Raw genomic sequence first — 22,379 nt, 5'->3', positions numbered from 1 at the left:
GCTGCTGCTGCTTTAATGCTGTTTCCTATTGGGCAATCTGCTCTCTATCAGAAAAAGGACAAAAATCCAAGATTTTGCTAAGTAATAAAAACCAGAAATGGAAAGCCAGAGAACTGCTGGGAATGGAGAGAGTCTGTATTTTCTTGCTGTAGAATGTCATGAGTGCTACAAACTGAGCTGTGCACAGTGATCGAGTTGGGGCATCTGCCAATTTTTTGCATTCTTTCAGAAATGTGGTTCCTTTGAATCAATCTTAATTCCTGGCAACTGTCTGGACAAGTCCCTGCAGTTCTCTTGGCAAGGTTTTCTAGAAGTAGTTAGTTTGCCACTGCCTGCTTCCTAGTACTGAGAAAAAGTGACTGGCCCAAGGTCATCCAGCTGGCTTTATGCCTACAGTAGTACTAGAACTAATGGTCTCCCGGGTTCTAGCCTGGTCCCTTAACCACCACACCAAACTGGCTTGAATAGCAATAGCAGTTAGACTTATATACCGCTTCATAGGGCTTTCAGCCCTCTCTAAGCGGTTTACAGAGTCAGCATATTGCCCCCAACAACAACCCGGGTCCTCATTTTACCCACCTCGGAAGGATGGAAGGCTGAGTCAACCCTGAGCCGGTGAGATTTGAACAGCTGAACTGCAGAACTGCAATCAGCTGAAGTAGCCTGCAGTGCTGCATTTAACCACTGCGCCACCTCGGCTCTTGATACCATGATCATGATACCATGATCTGAATTCACACACAGCAAGGTCAATAATAGATCTGAGAGATAATTAATGCTTACTGTTTGGAGCTTTTTTGCAACTTTATGCCAAAGCAAGGAAAGAAAGACCACTCAATAAATGGAAAGACAAATTAAAAAAAAACATGATGTAGGGAACAAAAAAAACATGATGTAGGGAATAATTAATTGGGCTTGCAAAAGTGTTGGAGAACAGATATGTCTACATTTCTCAACTAATTCCCTGAACATGGATTTCTATGCATGCTACATTTTCAATGTTTCACAGAAATATTTCCCATGTAGGATACACCGCTTCAGAGAGCTGACTGAGATAGCAAGATGCTTCCATTTTAGTGCATTGTAGTGGTATACACGTAGGCCTACTTATACTATATAGCTTGACTCACTTATTAAAGCTGCATGTACCTCAGATATAGTTCTATGAAGTGACTGCTCTCTTGTATGGGTTACTGCAATGTAGATTATGCAGGCCAATTTAATGGATGACAACAACTGATGTAACCTTGTCTTATAAAAAGGATCAGATTATCCTTTTTTATATGGGAAAAGGCTTTCCAGTGCAGTGGTGATAGAATATGTATGTGGTAGAATAACTTCTTTTTACATAGATGCACAGTATATAGGAATCTTTTCTGAATTCTTTGCCCATCTAATATATAGAGTTCTAAAGTTTGGAAAGACATTTTTGGACACTGCAGTAGTGTGTTTTTTTCCTTTAAAAAGATATACAATCAAAAGTCTTACTTAAAATTGTCTAGTTAGACTACAGGGGGACTTTTCCTTTTTAAATACAACACAGCCTATAAATGAAGATTTTAAAAATCGACTGAATTTGCCATAAATTTCCATCAACATGTTCTTTTATAGATGTCTATTTTTGGCTCAAACTTTATCTCTCTCCCCACCCTCACTAACTTTAAGGATTTTTGCTCAGAAGCATGGAGGGAGGGATCTAATTCATCAAAATTACACTTTTTTATTTCAGTTTCAACCGATATGGTTATTTATGCAAAGTGATATCATGATTCTTTCAGCTAAATAAGTTAACAGGTCAACAAGGGAACAGATCTGCTATACAATTCCTAAAACGGTCTTGTGACCCAGAATATCCTAAGGGACAAATTGTTCTTTAGATCTGCTTTAAGGGAACAAAGTTGTTTGCCTTGGGAAGGGCTGCATGTTTGCAATCATGTCCCGAGAACAGTGTTTTGGACTTTCTCATCATTTAGCCAGAATGCAGCCAGCAGTTTTCACAAAAGCTTCTTTAGAATAGGATTATTTCGTTAGGTTTTGATTCTATGCAATTGTTTCCCAGCAATTCACTTTTACAAATATAGAATAGGCTTGTACATTATTAAGTCACAATGTCAATGGCTAACAGAATAATCAGAGGGACTGGATTCGCACAACATGCTAAACAAACTGAACATAATGTGACTTGTTTTAAACCACATTATGATTTACTGCCTTATGTAAATCTGGCATTTTGCACTGCTAACTATATGTGGTTGCCCTTGAACATCATCCAGAAGTTACTATATGGCTTGCCCATGTTATACCTCTGTTGAGCAAGCTGCATTGGCTCCCAGTTTCTTTTCCAGGTTGCAATTCAAAGTGCTAGTTATTACCTTTAAAGCCCTATACAGCATAGGTTACTTGTGGGACTGAGGACATTTGCTCATTCCACCATAACAAGTAGACTAGATATGCACAGGTCCCTTCCAATGCTCTCATCTAATGAGACTTAGGAAGTACACCTTTTCCAATGAAGCCCCTGCCATGTAGATCCCCTTCCCCTTGAGATACAGTGGCAGGCTACCATTCTTTTAACCTTCCAGAAGGTTACAAAGAGATGATTGTTCCCCAGGCTGAACATTGAAGAAGGTAGTGTCAGCTGCAGTAGAGGAGAAGGGTTGTGATATATTTTTGTTTTTATTGGTTTTATAGTGGTTTGGGTTTTGTAATGTTATTTTGCTTCTTCAAATGAGTGGCTATATGTGATATAATGTTTATTGTTTGTTTGTTTGTTTGTTTGTTTGTTTGTTTGTATGTATGTATGTATGTATGTATGTATGTATGTATGTATGTATTTTATGCGCCTACTTTTCAAACACAGGTTGTTTATGTTCCACTTTTTCCCCTAAATCAATTAAGGTGTTATCTCTTGTTTAAGCTTTAAAATAAGTTTGAAAAACATACGAGGATGAAAGGTACTGACTGGCCAAAGGTTACATGATAAATTTCATTTGAAATGTTTTCTTCCTGGTCTAACTTTCTGATGGAAAGCAAAATTACTCTATGAATACACCCAATTCATATTAAGTCCCCCCATACACATAATTCAACTCTGTTTAGGAGTATTTTGCTGAGCTGTAACTGATAAACGAATACTACCTTTGCCAGACTTGACTTTGGGGCCTACATCTTACAATATACGCTTATCAAATTTAACACCGGACTTCATCTTAAAAAGTATTTTTCGTGATGAATGAAGTTATATTTCACTTGGATTATCATAATGTTTTCTACATAGTAACATTTTTAAAATCTCTTTAATTTCAGGTTACAATAGGTTACAGTACGTTACAATGTTTTAGCCAAAGTACTAATCAAGGCCAATTATAAAGAATATACAATATGATGTTTGGCTACCCACGTCTAGATATTCTTTCAAAAATCCTTATGTTACATAAAACTCAGTATGATTTGGGACCAAACTCCTTCTCCCACACATCTGTAAAGCATTGAAGAAGTCATCTGCCTAAAAGTCTGTAGAGATTCTCAGTCATTCAGATCATGGTTGTCCCAAAGGTGCTTTTTCAGGAAGCAACTGGACTTTGTTTTGTCTTTGAAGACATTTTGCTTCTTATCCAAGAAGCTTCTTCAGTTCTGACAGGATAGCCTTCTATTCCCCACTATCCTGTCAGAGCTGAAGAAGCTTCTTGGATAAAAAACAGGAAAGTCCAGTTGCCTCTTGAAAAAGCATCTTTGGGAAAGTCAATTGCCTGCCTAAGTATCTTCTAAGGGGAAAGGTACTTAATCACATCTGCTATATTTACAAAGTGTTTTTAAAACGTTTTTCAGAAGATCTAGCCACACTTTGGATCTCTTGTGTATAAGATACATTTTGTAGCATTATTTTGTTTAAAACACTTATGTAACAAGCTCTCAGTCGAGAATTAAAACAACATGAAAACCACATAAAACCATTGCAACCATGAACATTAGAAACAGAAGATAAAGCCTTTTCCAAATTAAGTCCAAATCCTAGTATTTAAAAAAACACAATGTAGTTGTTTGGAAATTATATTTCCATTGCCTCCTGGATTGTTTTTACACCTTTTATATTTTTTGGTGAAGTCCTATCAAAGAATTAACCAGATCCAACACTATTTAACTTTCTTATATCGGTTATGATTAGCCAGATTCTACCTAACTCAAAAGAGAATACAGACTCTGCTTAAAAATTTCTACCTGAAGAAACACTTTTACTTCAAGAAGAAAAACATCTCAAAGAAAACAAAATCCAGACTGAATAAGGTATCAGAATACATTCTGAATCAACAGAAGGGAAAGCTCTAATAATATAACAAGCTTTTATAGATAATTTTGTTCAAGAATAGTTTTGATTTCCTCCATTAGACTGACTCAAAATAGCTTCTATTAAAACCTTTTCCTTTTGTGAACAAAAGTAACAGGACTGTACCTTCAAGAATTTACACTCTTGATTCACTATGACCTCAGCAAAACATCTTTATACACCTATGCTTAGACTTTGGAGAGGTGGTGGAAATGTCAAAATACTTAAGTATGAAAGGAAAGATACAAACATCAAAATACAAAAATGACATGAAATTTAGCATCCATATAGTTTCAGTTTACAGTCTCCCCAAATATTTCCAGGTCTTCAAATATTTCCAGGCCTTAGCAAACACACATCAACCAATAGCATGAGCTTATAAAACAAACCAAAATCCATACAAAAATTTTATATTATCCAGTGTTACATTCAATAAAGGAAATTTAATGCACTCACAAATTCTATTTGGACAAGGTTTTGTCACTTTTATAGCATTTCATAAAAGAAACCTGTGTAGGATCCCCAAGTTGGAATCTTAGTAAGAATTGCCCCTGGCTGAAAGGAGAAAGACAACCAGAGATAAGCTTTTCTCAGTCTAAGGGTCTCCAGATAGGTTGAGCCTAAAACTTGGTAGGAGCCATGCAAGGATTTTTTTTAGATTTTTTAAAATCCTGTATCCTGTATTTATGAAAAGCTACTGCAGTTAGCAACAAAAGGCTGCCTTTAGGATTTTACTACCTGTAAAATCCAAGATCTCTCAGTCAACAAGTTTGGGGGTAGGATGTAAATTTGACCATGAAAAGGACCTGGCAAAGTCACCCAGGAATCTTCAAACTCTCATGGATAGAAAGTTCCAGAAAAATGCCAAGCCCCACCCCCCTATTTTCTTCTTCTTCTTCTTTGTTTTTATAATTCACCTTTGGAAACTGGAATTGACTAGAAACTATTGAATGTCTAGATTAGAGAAAGTCAAAGACAGAAGGGAGTTTCCTCCAAGGAATGAGAAGGATGTTCTTTCTTGTTCTGCCTTTTCACCGGGAAAAGTGCTAATCTTTTAGCCCCATCATTCTGCAGATGGAATATGGTTAATTTACAGATGTCCTAACAATAAGGTTTATATTCAGCATCAATTTACTGTGTTAAAATAATCAAATACGAATGCAGAATGTAACCTCCTTAAAGTTGCAAATAAGTTAACCTGAAAATTTCTGAATGGGAGCATATATTCATGTTGCTTGGAGGCAATGAACTTCTGCAGTATGAAAGTAAAACTCCCCTGAATATTAAGGCCTTACTATTAATCTATAATTCCCTGTTACCAAATAGCTGGCTCACTGCACTCTTTACCTTGCTATGGGCAATGACAAAATTCAACTTGTGAGGAAAAAGAATAAAAAATGCATTGTCAACATTTTGAAGATGACATTTGAATGCAAGAACATGCACACTAATACATGCTTTAAGAGAATATGGAAGTTTTAAGTAGATGCAAAGAAATTACAATATTTGTTTCAAACATAATTGAACATGCAAAGATTCTCCATGGTGAATATAATGGTTACAGATGCACTTTATCTTAGGGGATTACACCTCAATCTCCTCCCCCTTTTTAAAAAAAATCACAGCATTACAAACTATTTCATAATGACATGTTAAACTTCTGCCATAGTCCTCTGCATTCTCCATTTTCCAAATGTTCTCTAGAGGGTTGGAACAGATGAGAAACAAGAGAACAAGAACTGAGAAGAAAATCTAATCATGGGACATTATACTTTATCCAAAATAATAATTTTATCAATCTAGATGTATTAACACTATGACTAGATTTTCACAATCTGAGATTAGGCAAAAAATATGTTGACTGAAACATAGATATTTAACTGAAGACAACCTAAAACCTGATCGCTCAGAAAAAAAATGAATGGATGATAATATATTCTAAATACAAAGACGAATTCTGGAGACCTAACTTTTTAACAAGATTTTTTTTTAACTGTTAAATAAAAGCTATACTAATTCAAGAAATAAATTACCCTGTTATTTGTGTACATTTGTCTGTATCACATCAGCATTACAATCTGATTAATATCCTATCTTTCTATAATAAACACATTACTCCTATATCCTTAAATATTTTTATTCAATTTCCTTAAAAATGACTTTCAAACCTCATTAGAAAAGCTTGATTTTTAGGTATGGACGCTATCATATTTAGTTTGAATCAAATAAATATAGGGTTTTTTGGTGATGAAATCATAAAAAAGGAACCAAGGTAGATTATTCAAATCATCTGATCGTGAATGAATGGTAGATAGTGAATGAACAGTACAACAGCAACTAAAAAGGTATCGAGAAAATTTTCTTGAAAGCAATAAATTTATGTCTCAAATAAAGGTTATGTTTTTAAGCAGAGTTAGTAGAATGTGACAGGCTTGAATGTGACAGCACAGAAGATTAAAAGAGCCATGTCATTTTGTTGTTCAATCTTTGGTAAAATGCTAATATTAATGAACAATGCTACACTAACTAATCAATCTGAAAAATACTATTTCCATGATTTTGGAAAATTTACTTCCATGATTTTGGTTGACGGAATAATACCTGAATGAAAACAATTCATGTATTATTTAATTAAAGATATCTCCATTAACTGGATAGTATTTTTTTTAAAAAAACTGTTGACAACTTGTACTGACACAAATACAATTTTTCCCTCTAACATAGGAGAATTCATGTCAGTCTAAATTGTACCTTAAGCATATACTAGAGAACCTCAGCCAATTTTAAAATATGTTTCCAAAACTAGTTTGTTTCTATTAATCACAGCCGATTTATCACAGAACAGGATTCAAATATAATGCTAAATTAATAGGGCTCTGCAAAACATTAAAAAGAGATGTTCTGCAGGCATGTAGACAATTGGAAACAGTCTTCTAAGCAGTCACATAAATCTTGAAAAAAAATGCCACTCACTTTAATTATTCAAAGAGAATTGCTTTCAGGGTTATGGCTGTGCTAGAGAAATATAAGTGGTTATTTCTATAGTCTCTTCCCGCCATGTTAAACTATATTTTAGTATTATGTCAACTACTAGCAATGCTTTATCTAATAATGACCATACCAGCATATGTACAATTTGAACAAATAAAGAATATTTTCTCTCTCTAGTACTGCTCTTCATAGAGACACACATTTATGAAGATTTGGTTTATGAATATTTAGTTAGTGAATATCAGTATAATAATTTGGCTTGGTATTCTTTAAATTCTCTCATAGCAACATGGACTCCCCCCCACTGAATCATTATAATATACTGTCTAATGGTTGAAGGCCTAAAAGGATGTAAAGCAAATTTAGCAACTTTTTCCATAAAATAATGTTTTTGAAATAATGTTCTTTATAGTTAGTGATATTCTTAAAATAAGTTGCATCAGCACGAAAAACAGGTTTCCCCATATTCCTATTATACTTCAAGGATATTCCTTTCAGTTCCATTCCTGTCAAACTGCACACTTTTACACATGTCTTGCTCATGGGCTTCTCAGAGGCTAGTCATTGTTAAAATGCTCAAAACAGGACACTGGTACTATTCCATCATGGTGGTTCATAATCAAAATGTAAAGGTTTTCTGGTCAAGGCCATAAGGATAGCCTTGATCATATAGGTTTTTAAAGATCAATATTAACAATAGCATCTTGTTTTCAAAGATGAAATTCTTTACAAGAAGAATGGTTATCATTTTATTTTTATTTCCTATATATAATAGGAATATTATTTTTCATGACAAGCTATGAGCTGATTCTGTGGATATCAAAATCATCTTGGGAGTCGTACGGAACTATTCGAATAATTTGGCTTAAAATATTATTCAGAAGGCAAAGAATAAGTACACAGTGCATGAAATGTAAATAGTCAGTATGCAGATGTCTTTAAATTCAATCTACAATTTAAATTTTGAAGGCATGCAAAATATAACTTTCTCCTTAAGCATCAAGGATAATATAAGTTCAGTTTCAGTTTATTAAACTGAGTATATGTACACTTTAAGTGTGTCTCTCCCATGAGTGCAGATTTCTAAAGAGGGATTAGCATGTGAATAGAAAAAAGGGAAGCAAAAAGAACAACAAAGGAAAAACCTATGTCATTAGTAAGAGCAGCTAACTAACAGGAGTTGAGAAAACCCATCTCAATAGGGAACAGACAAGACTGAACAATTACCAAGAGCATGCAATAGGGATACAAACATAGACATTGAGTTTGTAAGGCAGAAGATAACTGCAAACTTTGATTAAAGTCAAGCACAATTACTGTTTTCCTTAATTTAATAAGGCAACCATGTGGTTAAGCAAATGATGAAATCAGAAGGCATTGGTAAATAGGTTTTGATCACATGAAAAAAGGCTACAGGGAATGTTCTACATGTTTTTAAATTGTAATAATTTTATTTGTGAAATATTAATGGTTCACTTACACTATATCCCTTCAATGTGTTTTTAATATAAGAATGATATAAAAATTAAGATTTTTAATTCAGCCTAGGTATAATAAATTGGTATATTATACATATGGAATTCTGGTCTAAAATATATGAAAATATCTGTTGAGTGGCTGCAAAAAAATAGATATATATATATTTGATCTTAATTAGCACAATGCTGTATTTGCATGCATAGGGGGAGAAAAGCCATGCTTGGAAGGAAAAGTACACAGAAATGGAAGGTTTGACCATGGAGGGAGAAAAGGTACAGGGAGTTTCTCAAAATAAACACAGAACAGAAATGAATTGTCTGGTTTGTACGTTGCAATAAAGAATTGAGAAAGCTAAGGCATAAGTCAGAAGAAGACTCATGTTTGGAGATAGACTTACAAATTATAAATCTAAAAAAGACTGTATCTGAGTTCCCTATTTTATAAAAATGACATCCTTTAGATCTAAAAGAATTAAAATATAATTCAAATATCATATCGGACTCAATCAGCTCCTCCCCTTATCTGTAAGTAGTTACTACTTACAGATAAGGGGGGGGAGCTGATTGAATCAGATACCTAATACTCTAATGAACAATTTGAATATTACAGATTATGTCACTAATGGATATAACAATAAGCCTCTAAAAAGTTATTTCTACTTCTATTTCCCCCCACCTACAAAAAAAATAAAAAAAATAAAAAATCCCAAACAAGCAATTGTCTGCAAAATGCCATTAAGTTTTTTTCACAGTTAAGTTTGGATACAGTGGCAGACATAAAGATGCTACAGATGGAAAGCAATGAAAACCTGATGAAGGAATCCTTTTGTTTTCCCAAAGGTCTAGAGGTAGATTCCTCCAGTAATATACAGATACAGATAGTCCTCAACTTAAGACCACAATTGAGCCCAAACGTTTGGTTGCTAAGTGGGACATTTAAGTGAATTTTGCCCCATTTTATTACTTTTCTTGCCACAGTTATTGTGAATCACCGCAGTTGTTAAATTAGTAACACAATTGCTAAGTGAATCTGGCTTGCTTGTTGGCTTTGTTTGTCAGAGGTTTGCAAAAGATGTTGACCCCAAGACATGGAAATCATCATAAATATGTGTCAATTGCCAAGCACCTGAATTTTAATCATGTGAACCTCAGAAATGCAACAATAGTCATAAGTGTGAAAAACAGTCATAAATCACTTTTTTCAGTGCTGTTGTAACTGAATGGTCACTAAATGAACCTGTAAATATGTACCAATAGATTCTCAAGAAACTATGTTAATGATTTGGCTTGTAAGCAAAAGTATCTATAAAAATTTAATTTCCGAAATGGGTGGAAAATGGTCCATGGGAAAAAAAGGAAAATTTCCTTCCTCTTAATACGTCACTGCTTATATGGCTCATTCCACTGGAACAAGTAACAGAGGAATGATGCACAAGTGCTAACACTTTGCCTGTTTCTAGAACATAGTATTTTATCCTTAAAATATTTAATATATAACAATAAAGCTTTTTTTAGATACAGCAAAATTCTTTTCACCATCTTTCACCAGATTCAACTCCCATAATTTCCAGCCAAGCAACTGATTTCACTTCACATTTACAGACTGGTGAAAATTATTGAAGTTAAAATTTGATGGGTTGAGAAAATATGCAGTAAACTTTTCTCTAAGTTTAGGCATTAGTAAATTGACCATTTTTGCCAATACTCTTATGAGCCAAATGGGCAGAATGTAGCAAATGGGTTGATATCATTTTGAAAGCTTTGGGTAAATCAAGCATGAAGAAGGAGAGATTCAACCAAAATAAAATATGAGATGATGAAAGATTGTTCTGAATTTTAAAGTGGACATTTGAACTCAATTTTGACCAGTTGCAATCAATAATAAATTATTGGAAGCTAAAATTCCAGAGTTCTCTGAAAAAAGGTACAATTTTCCATAAGAAACTTCAGAAAGAGGGGAAAGGAGACAGAACAAAAAAAAATTACTTATCGCTAATAAGCTATTTGTTAGAAAACAACTTACAGGATTGGAAAGCTCTAGGAAGAGTTATCCCTATTTACATGGTTGCAAAGAGAAATGGAGCAACACCAAAGAAAAACATTCCAAATGTTCTTGCTCCACCACATATACATGCTAATTGACTCATCAGCCTACACCATATTATTATGTGACTGATTTTGAAGCTAATTAGGAACCCAGCATTATAAGTTACTCAACAAACTATTAAACCTTAGTATGATGTGTGAACCAGTCAGTCTGAGTTTACCAGTGAGCTAAACCATAATATGGATGATTTAGTTGGGACTTTGTAAATCATACTTATGGAAGAGGTACATAATCTAATACTCCAGATGTCAGCTTCTGCTTTGCTGTTGCTTCAGCTGCCATTGAAACGGGGAGGGAGGGCATGGTATTTTGGGTGGGGTTACTCGTTGTGCTGGAGGAATGTTCTGGAGGTCTTTGGATGGACAGACTACGCATGCGTGGGGGTTTCCCACCTGGACTAACGGCACCGACATTCCATCTTCGTGATGCCTTTTGAAGTTATCTCACACCTGACACTTGAAGGACTTATGATTGGACTAGGCCTATGATGCCAGTGGGTGTGGAATGGGCTATTCTATATATCAACTGTTTTTGCGCCTAATTAACCAGACTTCGCTATGCAATCGCTCTTTAACCATTTTTAATTAGTAAAAGTACATTTGATTTCCACAAATGGAATCTCGTGGTTTTCTTTCCTGATTATTAAATGGAGAGGTGCTGACACCAAGGCCATAGGCTGTTCAAAAAATTAGCGTGGTTCCTAGAAACCTCCAAATGTTGATATCAAATTCTAAACTTTGATATGAAAAAATAAAAATAATTATAAAATTGAGTAATGTTTAATTTGATTACACTTTTTTTCCTGGTGTACCGAAAACATTTTGCAGTGAAGGCCTTGGTGCTATACTCAGAAACACTATCAGAGCAGAAAAATATACATAACCTTCATTTTGATTATTTAACATTATGAAAGCGGATCATTCTGCTTTGTTCAAACAGTTCAATAGTTACAACAAACCATAGCTTAGAAGTGTTTAAATCAACTACTGATTGAGGGAAATGAGGAAGTATAGCCAAAACCAAAACTGATGCTCCTCTAAAAAAAAAGATCAGTGTTGATCTGAAATGTTTTTCCTATCTCTAGTTAAAACACAGAATAGTTTCATGCTGTGCTTTATAGCTGTGCTAGTATGACAGCTTCACAAATATTAAGGCCTTCATTATACTACAAACCTTGCACTCCACAGTCTGTCTGCTGCTTCCCTTTTTTCACCCATGCTATGTTTTACAATGTAATACCTTCCCCATGATAGGGATTATGCTGCACTCTACCTACAATTTAGCTTATAGTAATGTTGGTAGATGAATATGGTGAAGTCTAACATGTCAAGGGGGCACTAGGTTGGAGAAGGCCATCTTAGATCATTTGCTAAAGATCGTTTTGCTAATCTTACCTACTCATATTTTCCTAATATCTATAATGAATACTTTATACCATTTAAATTTCAAAAAAGTCTTGTTTCAATTTCCTGAAGTTCTTCACATGATATCAGTGTGCACATATGGAAGTATTCACTCAAATCTTTATTGTGATTTTTTAAAAACTTATTGGTGATCATTAGCATCATTTTTACTTTCTATCAAGACCCACTTTTTGTCATCAGTAATTTATGACCTATATTTTCTCCCTCTTTTCTACCTAGCCCTACATAACTTTGCCTTTTTTACATTTCAAAACTACCTCAATTTTCCCCAAAATGCCCTCATTTTCCTGAAAATCACACTAGAGTTAATTACCTGTTTTCCCTGTATATTATACACACAGAGAGATTTAAAACACTAATAATCTTAAGGCTGAGTTAAAAGAACAGCTCGCCCAGCCCACAAAGCTTAAAAAAGGAAGTAAACATACACAGGAAATATACAAAGTACACTCTTTGTCAAACAGCAAATCAGTAACAAACAAAACAAAGCTAGAGCTACAAAACACTGTGGGGATTCTGGCCTTTTGACTGAATGCAGGTAGGTAACTTCTCCTGTTCCAGCCTGGCTTTATCTGCCATGCTAAATCAAAGAAATCCCTCAGTCTTCTCTTCTAAATAAATTCCAAATAATCTGTTCTTCTACGAAACACATTTCCTTTTGCATAGAACCAGTAATGAGTCTGAAACTATTGATTCAACCAATCTGTTTCCTCTTCAGTCTTGAAGATAACTATATAAATAAGATCCTGATACGATAACATCCTGAAAGCAATGCTTTAACCTGATATGTGTGTGAAATAACTCCCTATACTCCCAATAGTATTTCCATTCTGTTGCAAAGGTGATGAGTCATAGGGTAGAATTAGTGAAGCAACAAAAATGCAGGTGTTATGATAGAGTGGCTCAAGGATGATTAGACTATGTCCTAAAACATATTACCAGAAGACTGTTCCTCAAAACAAGGAACAGCAGGAAACTAGAGTCCATTGGTCAATGAAATTTTTCTGTAATGGGGCAGATATTGTGACAGGTCTGAGCGGGAGAATAGAATAGAATGCAGGACAAAAATAAACATACAAACTCTTTAGCTAATATGTACCAGTATTTGGAAATCTGATACCTTAGCAACCTTCTGTATGGACACTGACTCAATCAGATTTCAGCTTGCACAAGGAGAAACAGTATTTTCTCTGAATACAGATTAGCTGTAAAAATAGGTCATTCTTTGCATTTTAAGGAGGATGGACACCGGTTCAATATTTTAAGATCTGTATTTTAAACAATCATGTGGTGTGATGTGGCATTTCCAGGCTACCAAAACTAATAAAACAATATTTTCCAATAACTGACTTGGAGATATTTGGGACAACAATTTTCATCTTCCTTAACCTGTTGCCATTAGTGGATGTTGATAATCATAGCCCAAACTATCTAGTAAATACTAGATTGAGTGCCCTGAAATGACCATATGACAATTTAGATGTTTTAACAATTAAAATATTAATGAGGTTTGCAGCTCAGTTTGTTCATTAATGACTCACCGATTCTTTTCTAGTTCGTTGTGCGTAGACCTGAAAGATAAACCAAGAACAAGAAATCATTAGATATCACTAGTCTACTTCATAAGCCCATTTTCATTAACACCTCTCTTTATTTTAGTGTCTTGCAGATATATTAGTGGGTAATTCCCATCTTTCAAAGCAATTTGGGAAATACCAAATTGAATGATGGCTGTCATAAATCTTGAACAGTTTTTCATTCCCAGATTCATATTCAAAAACATAGCCAAATATACTACAATGTAAGTAATTTAATATCTACAACTGTATATCTTACTGCAAAATGCTAAGCTTTACAATTTATCTTCAGCTGAATATCAATTTGCTTATTGCTTTAGTCACCATTACTCTAGTATGAAACAGTCCTAACCAAATCATTCTATAAATAAGATTCTGGTTATGGTGATTAAAATAATTTTAAAAAGAACAGAAATAAATGAGAAAGCCCCTCGTTATACAAATCTTTCCTTACATTTAACTACTATATGTATTCATGTTGATAGCAAACAATCAACAAGTTTCCAAATAAATTTACAGAATTTATCTTTTTATAATAACATAATATATAACAACTAAAGTATGTAGAATTTGCCAAGCATCAATTATAAATTACTAGAATAAATTAAAAACATTTCACTGCTTTAAAAAAAACTATACTGTAAAGTAAATTGATCCCAAAATGTCTATTTTGTTTTTTAAATTCAAATTTAAGATTTGACAATATATTTTAATGAATTATCATCACATTTTTCTGAAGCTCAAATACTGCCTTCCATCATCAATTGAAAGAATCTTTAATGAAAACCATAACATTTAATTAATGAAGAATTCCAGGCTCAGTGAGAATTTTCTGTGTATCAATAACTTCTAAAAATGGCAGTCAGTTCTGCCTTTTTGCAGAATGAAGACATACGTCCACCCTCAGCTCAATGATTGATTTATAACTGATTCCAACACGGGCAGACTGATAATGGAGAACTTCTAATTGTATGTATTACAGACCTTAACCATTTCTTTAAAAATTCTTTCTGATAAACTACCAGAAAGACAAAGAAGATGGCGTCAAACAGCTTTGTAGGCGGGGTTATGCTCTGATGTTACAGATTTTCACAGAGCTTAGACCATTTAAAGATCATTAATTCAGTAGTGATTTATTACTAAACTAAATAGTAATTGCTGGACAAGCGGCTTGCTTGGATTTAGTAACTGGGTGTAAGAGAAGATTAACTCAGAAATGGCCTTTAAGCAAAAAAACTCAAAGAGTGCTGGCAGTTCACCGCTCCGGCATCTAAATTACAGTCACTACTCCCCCCCAACCCCCTCCTACTCCTGCAGGGGAACCTTTGACTCAAGAAATACTGCAAAAAGAATTAAGTGCGGCCTTAGCTGAGGCTTTAAAAAATCATGCAGCTGCAATGGAAATTAAAATATAGGAAAAGATATCTGTTGCCCTTAAGGAATTGTCAGAAGAAATTAGGAATTCGGCCCAGATTCGTAATCAACAAATTAGAGACGATATTTTAGAGGCTTTTAAATGCTTATCGGGCTATGTATCAGGAATCGAGGATAAATTTGAAGATCTTAGTGATTCCAATATTAATCTGGTAACGAAAATGGATGTGGTCCGATGATGCAGAAATTATAATGTTGCAGTACAGACAGATGGAATTTGCATTAAGGATAAGAGGCCTCAAAGAGAAAAACCAAGAAAATCTGAAGCAGATCTTCTCAGAAGCTTTTGATCAATTGATGGGACGGTCAGGAGGGGATTTCGACTGGCAAATTGACAAGATATACCGTGTTAATTCCTGTCTTGCCAGACAAAAACAACTCCCAAGAGACATTGTGGTGTATTTTGCCATGAGAGATATGAGGAATTTGATATTGCAAGAGTCTTATAAAACCAAGTTGCAAATTGGGGGTCAGGAGGTGACTGTTTTGAAGGAAATACCACCCAAAATGTTGAGATCAAGGAAAGACTATGCATTTTTAGTCGATGAGCTCAAAAACCGTCAGTTACAGTTCAGATGGGAAGCTCCAGCTGGGTTAGCAGTTACTTACCAGGGGCAAAGATATCGTCTTAATTCAGTATGGAAGGCTCATGATTTTTATAATAATATACTGAAGGCTGGACATCCCCCCCTCCAGGACCCAGAGAAAGAAAACAAGAAGGACAGGACAGACAGCAAGATACCCAAGGATCATTAAGGCTGGATCAACTTCCTCTCTCAGAACTAGAAGGAGTGAGGGACACCTGGCGAGAAAGGAATGCAAAAGAACAAGACTTTACATTTTTCCCTGATAGACATCAATCCTTTTCTAGGATTGACTTTATATTACCAACAAATGATTTGCTTTCTAGGGTAAAGAAGACGAAGATATGTTCCAGAGCTTTAACAGATCATAATCCGGTTTGGATGGAGCTGCCAGGAGTCCTAATAAATTTAAATAGGTTACATAGACGTAAACAGGGGGGGGAAAGAACTGAACTAGAGGAAGAGATCAGGAAGAGAGAACAGGGGTTAATATTAAACCCAGGAGATAAGAAGATTAAAGAAGCAATTACTTTATTAAGAGCGCAATTTAATATGCCGATGTCAGACCAGGTGGCTACTAATTTGTTATATGCAAAACATAATACTTTTTGTAATGCAAATAAACCTGGTAGATGGTTAGCATATTTGACTAGGAAGAAACAGAAATCTCGCAAATATCGAAAATACATTATAAAGGGAAGGAAGTGTTTCAACAGGATGAGATTCAAAAGGATTGTACACGAATGACAAAATACAAGATTTAGAAATAGATAGATACCTGGACAAAGAAAAAATACCCATAGTTAAAGATGAGCAGAGGGAAAGATTGAATCAATCAATCAATAACTTCGGGGAAAATTCTCCAGGTAATTAAAACAGCTAAAGGCAGGGAAAGCACCGGGTACAGATGGTTTGACAGCGGCTTATTACAAAAATTTACAATTAGAAATGGTAGAACCCCTTAAGGAATTATTTAATAAGATCCAAATGGAAGGGAAGGTACCCCCATCTTGGAAGACAGCCTTCATATCTCTGATACCTAAAGAAGATCAAGATCTTAGTCAACCCAAAAATTATAGACCTATATCATTACTTAATATAGATTATAAAATCTTTACTAAAATATTAGCGAATAGGTTAATGTTGGTTATTCAGCAATTGATTCATAATGATCAAACCGGTTTTATACAAGGGAGACAAATGAGAAGTTATGTAAGATAAATTGTTAATATACTGGAATACTTGTGAAAGAATAATCAAATCCCTGCAGCGCTTATATTTTTAGATGCCGAGAAAGCCTTTGATCGAGTGAACTGGCAATTTTTAATGAAAACAATGCAAAAGATGCAAATAGGAGAGTATTTTCTACAATCAATTAAAGCAATATATCAGGAACAAACAGCACAAATTATAGTCAATGGAAGTTTAACAGACCCATTTAAAATCGAGAAAGGTGCAAGACAGGGTTGCCCCCTATCGCCATTATTGTTTATTATAACCCTGGAATTATTGTTGAATAAAATACGGGATCAGATGATTTACAGGGAATCAAGATTAGGCAGCAAGAATATAGATTACGTGCATTTGCGGACAATTTGGTTATAACATTAACCCAACCACAGGAATCTAGCAAGGTTTTAATGAATATGATTAATCAATATGGCCAAGTATCTGGATTTAAAATAAATTTAGGGAAAACAAAGATGCTAGTTAAAAACATGAACACTAATCAAAGGGAAGACTTAGAAGAAACGACAAGATGTGAAATAGTTAAAAAGGTTAAATATCTAGGAGTCTACATCTCAACCTCAAATGGGAAACTATATAAGTATAATTATGAGCCGCTATGGCGTAGTATACAGATAGAGATGAGAAATTCGGAAAAATTACAATTATTCTTGTTGGGAAGAATAGCAGCAGTGAAAATGAATGTCTTGCCTAAATTTCTATTTCTTTTTCAAATGATACCAATACTTAAAAAAGATGCAAACTTGCTAGAATGGCAGAAGGGTATTAACAAACTTGTTTGGGCAGGGAAGAAGCCGAGAATAAAACTTAAAATAATGCAAGATGTACGTGAGAGAGGAGGTTTGAAATTGCCAAATCTAAAACTATATTATGAAGCAGTAGTTTTATCAGTAATCAGTGATTGGATTAACTCAACAGATGATAGAATACTTAATATCGAAGGGTATGATTTGGTATATGGTTGGCATGCTTACTTGTTATATGACAAGAAGGTGGTTAAGAATTTTTAAAGTCATATTTTAAGGAATGCTCTACTACGAGTCTGGAAAAAATATCAATATAAACTAAATGATAAGATATCTATGTGGGCAATTCCTAGATATGCAATAGAGAACATAAATATAGTACAAAAACAAGATGCAACTACATATAGACAGCATCTCACCTTAGAAAGAGGTGTATTACAATTAAAACCCTTGAATGTACTAAAAGAGGAAAAGGTAATTCAAACATGGTTTCAGTATGGGCTATTACAGGCCAGATGGAAAAAAAGATCAAAAAATTGGTTTTACGCAAAATGAGGATAATTTACTAAAACAAATTAGGGATCAAAGTCAAATGCATATAAAAAGATTATATAATGTATTAATAGAAATGGATTCGGAAACAGAATTAGTCAAAGACTATATGATAAAGGGGGCACAATTTTTTTAAAAAGATTTTTATTTTTCATTTTTTCATTTTCATACACTCACATATATACTGTGCATAGCCGGAGCCATACAACATTAAACAATAATCGCAGCAATTCCTCTTGTCAACAATACCCCCCAAAATAGAAACCCAATGTACCTCTTCCATTCTCCATACACCTCTTTCTTCCATCCCCCTCCAACTTTCTATCTTCCCTCTATCATCCCCCTCATCCTTCCCCTCCCCCTCTGCCACTTCTCTCTCCCGATCCACTCCCTCCCTTCCTTCTCACCCTCCCTCCCATCCTCTCTCCCGCCCTCTCTACCCATCTTTCTTCTATCCCACTCCTCCTCCCCTTGGTGTATTTCCACTATATGTCAATGTACTTAACTTATCCTATTTTTACAGAGAAATTAAAGAAGAACAGTATACATGTGAAGTTGCATAACATTGAAATCTAACACATAGTATATATCCCTCCCTCCCACCACCCTCCCCCCCAACACCCCACCTCCCTCCCCCCCGACTTCCCAGAGCCCGTACACAGTATAGATTTTTAACAAACACAGTCTAAAATATATTGAGAAAAAAGAAATTTAAAAAAGGGTTAATAACATCTCTACATTGATCTTAGCTTCTTCTTGCTATGCTGGGCACAAAATTTTGAAGAACCAATAATGTTGGATACATGGGAAAAGATATGGGTAAGAAATGTAAAATTCACGCAAGCCCAGAATTTGAGAGAAAACTTTTATAAGATGTTTTATAGATGGCATTTAGATCCTCCAAAACTGGCCTGTATGTATCTGAATTTATAACCTAAATCTGGAGATGTGATTGTCTCGATGCTACATATTACCATATATGGTGGACTTGTAAAAAGGTAAAAGCATTTTGGATAAAAATATGGTGGATTATGCAAAATGTTCTTTAAAAAAGAATAAAGTTTACCCCTCAGTTATTCTTGTATCAGTATAACTACTGATTGTACTGTTATAGAGACTAACATGATTTTGTATTTAATAATGGCAGCAAGACTGTTGGTGGCGCAATACTGGAAGAAGGAAGATTTGCCTACTATTCAAGAATGGACATTAAAAGTAACAAACCTAGCAGAGATGGCTAAAATATCAGCATATCTCAAGGACCACTCAAATGAGAGATATAAACTGGAGTGGAGAAGATGGATTGACTATATTCAAAATAAATACGGGACTAAGAAATTCCAGATAGTTTATGACTGAAGAAACAAGGAATGATATAATCTGTTTAGAGTTAGCCTAGCAAAGAGGAGTTAAAGCTCAAATGAAAGATGATACTAACTTTCTTTAAGTTTATTTTAGAACATCTTTGTTAAGGATTTATACCCTATATTTGTTCTGGGAAGTCGGGGGGGGGGAGGTTGAGGTGGGGTTCAGGTGGGGAGGGCAGGGGGGGAGGTAAATATTTGCAAAAGTTTTTTTTCTACAATTTTTCAATAAAAAAAAGAAAAGTGATGAGGGAATGCTAAGACAAGTAAAAAAAACCAAAAAGAAACTTCAAAAAAAATAGAATTATTTTAATCTCAGCATAGAGCTAGATTGACAGTCAAATGTATCAGATACTCTAATCATGATGGAGAAATTTACAAAGTGGTTTTTAAGTGGAATAACTAATATTCTGATTTTACTCTTTAAGTACACATACCTGTATGCATTACTAAGAAAATAAAATCAGATTTTAAACACAATTATCCATCCACCACAACAGCAAGCAGCAATTTAAAAATATGGCCTGTCACAGTAATGTTCCTATTTAGTTCTAGTTCTGACTAAAAATTCTTGATTATTAATTTCAATATTACATATATTTTGTTCAACTGCTATGAAACAATGGCAACATTGTAAACTTAATAAAGCATGACCATTTATTGTATTCTTTATCATGCATGTATATATTTTATGCATTTGGATTTTTAAATGTTTTGAAGCAGTGATTTTTTTATATCTGATAAATTAAATTAAATTCTTTTGAATAATCCATCAAGTGACAGTATTTAAAGCCAAGAAAAACCTTCAGAGTTACCACATATGCAGTGGAACCAATTTGTATATAAATCACAACTGTGTATTAATAATTTTATTTACTCTTCATTCCTGCAGGAAACATCTCCCCTTTCTAGAGATTCCATTAAGGGCTACAACTCCTAGGCAAAGGATTGAATTCCTAGATTATAATCAAATCAGTCATCAAGGTTGGAGCTGAAAGAACAAAGTTCGGCCTACCACTGGGAACAAAATTAAAACAGCAGGCTCTCCTTTACTTCTCACATATGGGAGATTCTGTTACTTATCTTCCTTCCATCAAAACACCATAAATGAGGAGGGATGCCATCTTGTCATGAAGTTTGTTAATTTATACTGTGATTTAAAACCATACTAGCATAAAATAAAATAGTATGAACTTTCCCACGTAGGAGGAGTGAAAAAGAAAAACTTCTGCAGCTGCTAAATATATCCTGTCAGACTACTACACAGAACAATCCTTAAAATAGAAAACATTTTGAAATACATGTAGTGTTCTCCTTGGTAACTCAAGAGATAATCAGTGTTCTCTCCTCAGAAAATATGCTGTTTTTGTCTCTTGCATCTTTGTAATACATTTCTAACTAAAACTAAAATTACAAGTCAACAACCTTACAAAGTTGTCTGTTTAACAATCATTAAACAGAATAGTCTCTTCTTCTCCTCAAGAAAGTACATCCACCATCTCTAAGCTGATGATTGTCTAATCTTCTCATAATAGGTTATATCAGTTGAAGATGATGGAAGTCCAGCACCCCCAAGGGTGCTAGTTTGTAATATGCAACAAGACAATATTTCACTTGTAAACTGTATTACATTCCAAGCAGAAAATCAGTGTTTCCATTTCATCAACCATGCCAAGCTTCAGTGTTGTCATTACAATTCCTTCCTGCTTTATTCCAAGTAGCTACAAATTCAAAAACAAAGCTTCATTAAGTAAGTTGTTTAATAGCCATCAGCACAAAGAGATCTTTCAAGTAAGCCTCTCCCTGAAAATAAGATTCCTAATCTTTGGGCATAATACTAACATGCTTCATGTTAAAGATGGAATGCTAATGAATATGGTGGGAGCATTGGACAGTACCAAAAAAAGCATATCTGAATCAACAGGAATTATTTGTAAGAAAATATAGTTTAGGTAAACTATTAACCTAAGGATTGCTCCATGAAATAAATAATAACAATGCCCAAAGTTCTGTTATAGCCAAAGAGAAAAAAGAAATAAAACTCCATAAGGATTCCTATGTCCTCTCTCAAGTGTAGCCTTAAGGATTCTTTTTTTTTTTTAAGTCACCAATTTTTCTGTGGTAGACTTATAACCTACTTTTCTTTAAGGCACTGAAAATCACATTTATAGTGCTGCGTCTTGGATCCCAAAATGAGCCAAGGTGGCGCAGTGGTTAAATGCAGCACTGCAGGCTACTGCTAGATCAGCAGGTCAGCGGTTCAAATCTCACCGGCTCAGGGTTGACTCAGCCTTCCATCCTTCCGAGGTGGGTAAAATGAGGACTCAGATTGTTGGGGGCAATATGCTGACTCTCTGTAAACCGCTTAGAGAGGCCTGAAAGGCCTATGAAGCGGTATATAAGTCTACTGCTATTGCTATAAAATAGGACTTTTTGGCTAATAGAAAGACAGTTATTGACTTAGCTGAAGAGTGCAGTAGTGAAATAAAAGATGTTCCTTTACCTGAAATCTGTATATTGTTCATAATTTAAACTTGTCACTGAATGGTA

General features: G+C 34.5%; 1 protein-coding gene across 3 annotated transcripts in view; it reads right to left on the bottom strand.

Annotated features, from left to right (window-relative positions):
• Positions 1-22,379, bottom strand: part of MXI1 (MAX interactor 1, dimerization protein) — a 71,152-nt gene that overhangs the window by 25,255 nt on the left and 23,518 nt on the right. For all 3 annotated transcript variants that reach the window (XM_014062157.2, XM_014062159.2, XM_014062160.2), the window contains exon 3: positions 13,866-13,895. In XM_014062157.2, coding sequence (XP_013917632.1) covers positions 13,866-13,895 — 30 coding nt within the window. The remainder of the gene's footprint in view (positions 1-13,865; positions 13,896-22,379) is intronic.

Source organism: Thamnophis sirtalis, unplaced genomic scaffold (genome assembly GCF_051295495.1).
Source record: "Thamnophis sirtalis isolate CommonGarterSnake01/CBP01778 unplaced genomic scaffold, rThaSir2_p1.2 scaffold_11, whole genome shotgun sequence".
In the NCBI taxonomy this organism is placed as follows: domain Eukaryota; kingdom Metazoa; phylum Chordata; class Lepidosauria; order Squamata; family Natricidae; genus Thamnophis; species Thamnophis sirtalis.
Note: the sequence above shows the minus strand (reverse complement) of the source record. Positions and strands in the feature narration are given on the sequence as shown.